The sequence below is a fragment of the Bison bison genome, unplaced genomic scaffold (genome assembly GCF_000754665.1).
Source record: "Bison bison bison isolate TAMUID 2011002044 unplaced genomic scaffold, Bison_UMD1.0 scf7180017864456, whole genome shotgun sequence".
NCBI lineage: Eukaryota > Metazoa > Chordata > Mammalia > Artiodactyla > Bovidae > Bison > Bison bison.
Window position 1 is genome coordinate 4586199 of NW_011495018.1, and position 9513 is coordinate 4595711.

A 9513-nucleotide genomic window follows, 5' to 3' on the forward strand; every position below is an offset into this window, starting at 1 on the left:
TGCTGTCCACTGGAAAGAGCGGGGCAGGATGGGAACCCGGGTCTGGGATTCTGAAGCCTCGGCCATGTCCCCCACTCCCTGCTTGCTTGTCACGGCATCTTTCCAGGGGAGTGGCACTCACTGACCCTCCGTTAAAGAAAGGATGCTGGCTGTCCACAGCGCTCCCTTATCTGTCTGCTCTAACAATCACCCAGGCGCTGGGGGCTCCCTAGCGATCCAGTGGTTATAATGGCTTGCACTGCTGTGGTCCTGGGTTCAATCCCTGGTCCAGAACTAAGACTTGGCTGCACAGCCAAACAAAACAGACAGACACACAGCTGAAGCGGACAGGGGCCTGTCATTTTCTCTAACGTTCCAAGATGTGTTCCTCAGAAAGTAGAAACCGGCTTCTTTCAGGTTCCAAACCTGTTTATTTTTCTTTTCTATTTCAATTACTTTTTGGGAAATGTTGGTATCATACCTTTCGAGGGCTCTGCTTTCGACTGCTAACTCAAAAATCTCAGGTTTTTTTTTTTTTTTCATTTTTTTGCTGCCATTTTGCCTCCCCCGGGCAGTGGCTCCTAAACCTTGCTGGACCTAAACTCCTGGGGGCTGGGGGTGATGAGGGTGAGCTTCCAGAGAAGCTGCAGTGACAAGAAGCCAGCAGAGGGAAGGAGCTGGGAGACCCTCTTCTTCCCCACACGTGCCTGGAAAGAAGGTGCCGGAAACCTCATTTCCAAAAAAGGGGGTGTTGGCCTTATGTGAGATGACATAATTAAATTTAGAGGCAGGGTTATCCAGTAAGAGGTCTTTTAAAATTCCTGCCTTCTTATCTTTAATTTCAGAATTTCTGATTTATTTTTATTTCACTCCATTATAATTTATATCATTTCTTTCCAACACATAATAGAAGACTGCATAAGAGTTAAATGCTTGAATGAATTATTTGTAACATTATGTTATTAAGACTTGTAATTTACCCAGAGTTAATTAATATTACTAATATTTTTACATAATCTGGAAACGGAATGGATACAATAAATAATTTAGCTTTCCTTAGAACTCAGCTAATACAGATTTCAGAAAAGAGAGCCATTAAATGAATTTGGCTATTATAAATGAAGACCCTTAACAAAACATATAATCCTCATAAGTGGCCTAAATGAAATGTATTCTGAAATTTGTAGTGAGTGGACATACACACAAAACGTGACATTCAACAAGGAATCTGAATACTACTAAAATCTTATTAAAAAAATCTTATTAATCTCTACTAAATAAATACTTTGACTAAAGCTCTAATATAATGTGATTTTCATCACTTCCCCCAAAGCTTATTGTTTCTGAAAGGCATGTAACTGAGGCAAAGCATTCTCTCAAAAATGCTATTATAGTCTGTCTCTCAGGTGTCATTTCTCTTGTATTATGTCTAAAAAAATGCCAGAGCCCGTTTCAGAGAACAGATGCTGGTGACAGAGCACAACTGCAGTTTCACAGAGGACTCTGTCCCCGACAGTCTTTGCTGCTCCAGGTTGGGAGGAAAGGATAGGATAGTAACAAGTGGTTGTGCACGCAGGGATTGGAAAAGTATGTTCCAAGAACAATGGTGTCTCCAAATTCACTGTAATTGTTACAGTGATCATCTCCAATGATTACTCCTCCTATGAATGCAGGACAGGCTGGCTGGGTACCAGTGATGAGCCTCAGCCACAATGAGGTCCCCGAGTTTAGCTGTGGAGAACCAATGGTCCTCAAGACAAGAGGGCTGGATGCAGTTCTTCAGTATTCATCTTTTTATTTCTTTTTCTTGTTCTGGCATTTGCATTATGGATTTCCCCTGGAGCATCTCTTGTTCAAATTTAATGATGAAATCAGGCTTGGAATCAATGGGGATCAAGGTGACTCTTGAACTGTAGACTTTAAGAAAAAGAGGACTTATTTTTCTGTTTGTATCCTTTTGAGACAAAGGACGAACACGCTAATTATCGGGTCACAGTGGGACTCTTTCACCTCTGGTCACCTCTGCCAAACTCCTGGTTTGTTATTTGTTGTTTTTCGGTCATTAAGTTACGTCTGACTCTTTGGGACCCCCATGGGCTGTAGCCCTCCAGCCTCTTCTGTCCTTCACTATCTTCTGGAGTTTGCTCAAATTTGGGTCCAAAATTCCTGGTTACCACTCCACAATTCTTAAAACCCCACCGGGAGTCTTTTTTCTCATGACAAAACATGGAGCTCATTTTTTGGGAACCAGACCGCTCTGTCTCAGGGAGGGGCTGGCTTCTGCCTTCTGAGCAACCTTCCCCCAGGGTGTCTGGAAGATCTCTTGAGGATCACGAGTGTTCAGAAATCCGGGACGTTAAATGTTAAACATCGTCTAATTCTGGGAAAATCTTCGTATACACAAGGGTAGGCAAGAGCCAAAATTTCCATCACCCCGTCAAACAGAGTCCGCCCACTGTTTTAACGGGAAACACACAATTTTTCCAAGTCTCCAAAAATACTCCCGAAGGGAATCTCCGCATGACAAATACCCCAGGCCCAGCCTGGCAGATAAAGATCTCCTGCAAGCGCATGTGTTCTGGCCACATCCCAGGGACTGCGGCTCCAGGGTGCTGTATGGAATAAACAAAGTGTAAATCGAGGTGAGAAAGGCACAGGGAGACGGGGCTCCTGGGCTGCTGCGCGGAGCGCGCTTTGATAAATAACTGAAGAGCTGGGTAAATGAGCACATTTCTCCCCCTCTTTTGGGGAGAGAGTCTGCCTTTGATTTCTCCTTTTGCACTCAAAATATGACAGGTATGGGAGGAAAAAAAAAAGAACCAGGACATGCTGCTCGGTCCCATGGGGCAGCGCTGTCTGTACTTGCATGAAATTCAGGAACAGAGACCCCGGATCCTCGCTCTGAAGCTTGCTCTGTACGGAGGCGGGTTCTGAATCATGCACGTGGCACACAAGACTCAAGGAAAAAGTCTTCTCGGGGTGTATTTGGCTCCGGGTGATAGGTAAGTAATTGTAAGAGGATGAATATATCTGACTTGTATTTTTTTTTATTTTCTCGGTGGAGCTGGCTCGATCAGAATGCCAATGTGGTCCCAAACCTGAACACATTTGAGAAAAAAAAAATTCTATAAAAAGACTGTGTAGAAAATAGGTTGTGTACATCTTGAGAAACTGAAACATGCTGTCGTAAATATCCAGAGTGGTGGCCTCAGCAGTGACACTTAGCGGGCAGGCTCCGACACGTGAGATTCACAACAGCAAAGAAAGAGCCAGGTGGCCGGAGGTGACCCCATGGAGTGACTTCAGGGTGGTGACCCCCAGAGCTGGCCTTAGCCATTTTGAGGGGCTGCTTGGGCCTGATCTTGTGAGCAGCTGATATGTTTATTATTCTTTAAACATTCAAAAATAATTATTATTTTATAAACAAGGAACCCAATCACGTGGGTTGATGATTATTTCTTTCTGTTACCATATTCCTGCCCTTCATGGATCACGGTCACGGTTTAGGTTTACACTTGACCTCCTGGCCGCTTCTTTTGCAGAGTCAAAGGTCCTAGGTGAAAAGCTGCCAAACACAGCTCTGATGTGTGAATCAGCAGCAACGGATAGGGAGGAATTGGACACATTCTCTCTTAATGGCATCATTTACATTGCAAATCAAAAGTCTCTGTTGACTTGCTCAACTCAGCCTGCTTGGAGCAAAAGGACAGATGATGTTGAGAGAGCCCACCGCGCTGACTGGTGGAGCCTTCGTGAAGACCCAGAGATGACTTCACTGAGGGGCTCAGACTTCCCTGGGGCCGTCTCACCTTGCTTCACTGAAATCACACAGAGCACGCGAGCAGTCATTTTCAAACAGTGATCAATGTCAGGGATTCCAGAGACGACCTCAAAAACACTTTGAATTAAAAAAAAAAAAGAAAGAAAGACAATCCGAGTGTCAGGAGTGCCCATTGGTCTGCTCAGCCGGGGCTTGAGCTGGCTTTTGGAGGCTCCCTCTGTGCCAGGAAGGGGTCCTTCAGTTGAAGGCCAGAGAGGAGGAGACAGTCCTGGGTGAGCTGAGCTGAGACAGCAACTACTAATCAAACAAGAAGGAAGCATTTTAGCGTGTTAATAACGTGTCTGAGTATCTGCCAGGATGGCTGTCTCTTCTTATCCTAAATGAAAAAAAGACTACCAAAAAGGTATTTTGGAAGGAAGCATTTGAAAACACACTTGGAACTGTCCTTTTAGGGAAAACAGACTAGCTCCCAGTTTGGACTTTAGAGTTGACACTGGATAATTCAGAAGCAGGTGCGGCCGCTCTCTCAGGAAGGGCCGGGGTGAAAGGTGAGTTCAGAGAGGGCCCTGGTGCAGAAGCACGTTGTGTGCCCACTGTCGGCCCAGCCACAGCAGGCGGAACCCACAGCATACTTGGACCCTGGCACGCGGAAAAGCCCCGGCTCCCACTGGTCCAGCCGAGAACAACTCCCTCCATCCCTGCCTGCCTTCCCCGGCCCCTCCCTTGAATGGGGCTATCCACGGAACTTTCCTGGCAGGAGGCCTGAAGTCTGTGACCTGCCAGGAAACATGACAGATGCACCCGTCAAAGCCAGATCAATTAAAATGAATCATGAGAAGTCCTCCTTCCTATCCGAGGAGCCTGAGCTTTTCCCTAAAGAGATCATCATATATATATATATATAACAGGAATTATTGAACTTCAGGCTTGGAAGGCTCTTGCAAGCTTCCACCCAACCCCTTTATCTTACAGCCTAGAAAGCTAAGTGAGTCACGTGACAGAGGCCATGCAGCCAGGCAGGGTCACGGCAGGACGGGGGCTGGGGAGGGACTCACTTGGTCTCTTCCCTGGGAACTCAGGGTGCCTGCATTCTCCCCAGGGATGGCAGGAAGATCGAGGACAGGACAGAGCCTGGAGGGCTCTGTGTTGGGGATGCAGCAAAGATCTTTCACATCGAGAGCCAGTACTTTGATTCTAGATGTTTAAGCTGCTTACGGGGTCCCCTAGCAACTCCAGGACTCACACCCATACGTGCACCATCCTGGCTAACGTTTTAATAGAGAATTTCTTTGTTATATTAATTCTCTGATTAATAAAATTGCTTTCATTGTGCTAACATCTTATCATTTTACTTCTCTTTTTTATTGTAGAGTCCAACAAGATGAGATCTACCTTCTCCAGTTTTCACACGTACAACACAGCCTCGTTAACTGTTCGTTAATATGCACAACAGCAGATCTCCAGAACGCAGGCATCAGGCAAAAAAGAAACATCTTAGCTTCTGATCAGCACCTCCATGGCTCCCCCGGCTGACCCCTGCCCCTAGCAACCACCCCTCTGCTCTCTGCTCTAAGGAGTTTGACTCCTTTAGAGACCTCATATAAGAAGACTCATGTGGTGTTTGTCCATCTATGACTGGCTTCAGTTCAGTTCAGTTCAGTCGCTCAGTCGTGTCCGACTCTTTGCGACCCCATGAATTGCAGCTTATTTCACATCTAACAACGGTCTTCAGGGTCTTTCTTCCCTTTGCATATGACAGGCCTTCTCTCACTGAACAGTATCTCATTGTACACACATACACACCACGTTTCCTTCACCTGTTCTTCCATCGGTAGATGTACACGTCTCTTCCGCACCTGACTGCTGTGAACACTGTTGCAGTTAACGTGGGAGTGCCTGCCTTATCCAGATTCTGAGTCCAGTTCATCAGGATGAGCAACCTGGAGTAAGATTGCTGGAGCATGGACCCTTCTGTCTTTAATTTATTGGGGAACCTCCATGCTGTTTTCCATAGCGGATGCACCATTTTACAATCCCACCAGCTGTGTACAATAGTCCCAAATTCTCTACCTTCTTGAAAACGTATGTTTATCTTTTTTTTTGTTTTGTTTTTAAATAACAGCCATCCAACTGGTGTAAGGTAATGGCCCACAGTGGTTTTGATTTGCATTTCCTCGATGACTTGTGATGTTGAGCATCTTTTCATTTACCTACTGGCCATCGGTCTGTCTTCTTGGGAGAAATGTCTATTTAAGTCGTTGGATAATTTTTTACTTGGTTTATTTGCATTTGTTTGTATTTTTGCTACACAATTGTAGGAGTTTCTCAAATACCGTTGATATTAATCCCTTATCAGACCTGGGGTTGAAAAATTTATTCCCCCACTTCATAGGCTATCTTTTCATTCTACTGTTCCCTTCCTCTGTTGTGTAAATGCTTTTTAGTTTGATGTAGTCTACTTGACTTTTTGGTGTCATTTCCAAGAAATCATTGCCAAGGCCAATGTTTAAAAGTTCTTCTCCTATGGTTTCCTTTAGGAGTTTTGTGGTTTCAGCCCTTAGGTTTAAGTCTTTAGTGCATTATGAGTTGATTTTGGTGTATTTTATTCCTAAATATTTTATTTATTTTTATGCTATTATAAATGGGATTGTTTTCTTAATTTCTTCTATAGATAGTATGTATAGAAAGGCAACTTTTTTTTCCTATGTTGTATCCTGCAAACTTTCCTGAATTTATTAGTTCTAATACTTTTTGCTGGAGTGTTTAGGGTTTTCTACATATATGATCATATCATCTGCAAACAGATAATTTTACTTCTTCCTTTCTGATCTGGGTCCTTCTTACTGCGTTTTCTTACCTAACTGGTGTGGCCAGAACTTCCAGTATTAGATGAAATAGAAGGGGTGAGAGTAAGCCTCTTGTCTTATTTCCAACCTTAGAGAGAAGTTTTCAGTTCCTCATCATTGAGTATGATATTAGTTGACAATATATGACCTTTATTATGTTAAGTTACATGCCTTCTATACCAAGTTTGTTGAGTTTTTAGCACAAAAGAGTTTTGAATTTTGTCAAATGCTTTTTCTGCCTCTATTGAGATAATTGTTCTTATGATCCTTCATTCAATCAATGCGGTATATCACTTTAACTAATTTTCATGTGTTGAATCATTTTTATTATTCAATCCTTATTATGTCCTTCCTTCTGCAGACTCTAAGTTTTTGTTTGTTTCTTAAGGTCCTTGAAGTGTAACGTTGGGTTGTTTAGGGGAGATCTTTCTTGCCAGAACCACAGATGGTGGACCTAACTGACACAGACAGAACATTTCACCTCGCAGATGCAGCAGAATACACACTTCTCTCAAGTGCACAAGGAGCACCTGAGGATATATCACACGTTAGGTCACAAAACCACTAACAAATTCAAGAATATTGAAACCATACCAAGTATCTTTTCCTACCACAATAGAGTTAAAGCTGGAAATCAGTAACAGAAAGAAAACTAGAAAGCTACAAACACATGGAAGTTTAAGACCACACTCCCGAACAACCAATGAGTCAAAGAGGAAATCAAAGAGGAAATGGAAAATTATCTTGAGACAAAGGAAAAATGAAAACACAACATACCAACACTTGCCGAGGCAGCAAAAGCAATGCTAAGAGGGAATTCATAGTGATAAAGGCCTATGCTCATTTCTTATCTCAAACACACATAGCCCTAGTTGTTTTGACTGCACAAGTACTCACCCTACCACCACCTAAAGACGAGCACAGTTTTGAGTGGGCAAATAAACCCCTTTGAAGGTAGATTATGCGAAACTGAAGACAGTAACGGATGGCGTGCATACCAGTAGGATGAGCTACATTGTTTGATTCATGGAAAATGGAGGAAACGGTAGCGACACCCAGGAGCAAGCATTCCGAGGCAGAGCTGTGCTTGCCTGACACGAGAGGGCGCGCTACTGACTTTTCTGTCTCCTCCACAATCAGATCTGCTTCCCTTTACTGTGGTCTCCCATCTCTTATTCCCTGAAAGCACTAACTACAAAGGTAGCCAGGAGTTGTTCGGATTTTTAAGATACCGCAAAGCTGTCAGACGGGGCCAGCGTCACTGCCTACCACTGACTCATGAGGTTCACCACGTTGCCCTGAAATCCCAGTTACTCACCGAGATTGTACCACATGTCCCTGATCTCGAAGCCAATCTGTCTCCGCATGTCGCCGTACCTGAAAACCAGAGACAGGAAAAACACTGAGTCACTCCACGCAGCATTTGAACATCAGGCTTGGATTACTTTTATTTACTTTTATTTTTGGCTGCACCACACGGCACGAAGGATCTTAGGTCCCCGGTCAGGTTTTTGAATCTGACCCCTGCCTTGGAAGCGTAGAGCCCTAACCTACTGGGCCTCCAGGGAAGTCCAGACTTGGATTATTTTTACGTGCAACGAAAGTCTCCCATCCCTGAGGCCAATAAAGAGGGTGTCAAAGCATCAACTTCTTCTGCCCCCGAAAGGAATTGGAGGAGGAATTCAGCTAAAAACCTCACTTTCCCATCATCACGGATTACATAAGGGCCTCTCCTCTGTGGGAACATGGGGGAGACGGTGCAGAGAAATTCCTTTCCTTTCTTCCATCTCTCATGGCAGGAGAAAGAGAACCTGGTCCCTGGGCCCGAGGGGGAGTTTGCTTTGCATGCATATCATTAGCATCTAGGCACCAGACACCAGATGCCATTGCACAGCCCGGCACACAGTAAACACGCCTCACATGTTAAATTAAGCCCCGGAGTCTTAGGCAATCAGGCCCGGGAAGGCCTCTTCCGTGGAGCTCCCAGTTCCCATCCTTCTTCATCATTTTCAGTGTAAGGAAGGACTTAACACCAAGAGATGTCAACAAACATTCCCCCCCGCCCCCGCCCATTTTTGTTTATCCCGGGAAAATAAATGCTAATTTTCTTCCCAGTGGGTCAGCAGAGGGGGTGTGTGTTTCATGAGTAAACAGAATTTGATGCTTCAGAAGATAAACCTTTATTAGTTTGTGAGCAATTTAACGTTTCCCTTTATTGCCTAAGGAAAAGGCTGATTATATTAAAAATAATAATTTGCAAAATGATCCCACAGTGTTGCAGCATCGCAGCTGTGGTTCGGCGCCTGCCCCGCGCATCCCCGTGTCAGCTGACATGGGAAGAAAGCTCTGATTATGGATGACCGAGTTGTGACTCCAGAGGCAGAGATCGGGCTGGTACCTCAACAGCCTCAACTGGTGCCACCTTTCATCAGAGTCTCGTGTGCCCGAAGCACCTGTCTGTCACTTCCAGCAGGAAAGGACTACAGACCCTGTGATCATCACAACCAAGAAAGATAAACAAACCCAGCAGCTCCCCTTGGAGAAGTCAACCTTGGGAACATCCCAGTCGGACAGGTGCCAGGAGGCTGTACATGTGGAGAAACTGATCAGAGCGGGCAGTGTTACCGCCCTTCCTCCGAGGACAAGCTGGTCCTCCAAGGTGAATGCAGTGCTGCCCAGCGACTGGAGCAGGTAAATTCTGTGAGTGAGAGAGAGGTGCTCTCTGCCCGGGTCTGTGCCCACCACCAAGATACAGTGAGCAGGGACCTGGCCACCCTTCGGTATCTATCTGGCACCCCAAAACACCCCAGGGGCACACAATCTGAGCACAGTAAGGGGTGCTTCCTTTTGAGGCTTGGAGAGCTGTTTTTCATCCCCATTTTGCTCCTGTAGGAATGACAAAGGGGT

General features: G+C 44.9%; 1 protein-coding gene across 1 annotated transcript in view; it reads right to left on the reverse strand.

The window, feature by feature from the left end:
• DOCK1 (dedicator of cytokinesis 1) overlaps window positions 1–9513 on the reverse strand; it is a 570389-nt gene that overhangs the window by 91667 nt on the left and 469209 nt on the right. Inside the window, exon 32 of the mRNA XM_010859569.1 lies at window positions 7925–7983. Within this exon, the coding sequence (XP_010857871.1) occupies window positions 7925–7983 (59 nt within the window). The remainder of the gene's footprint in view (window positions 1–7924; window positions 7984–9513) is intronic.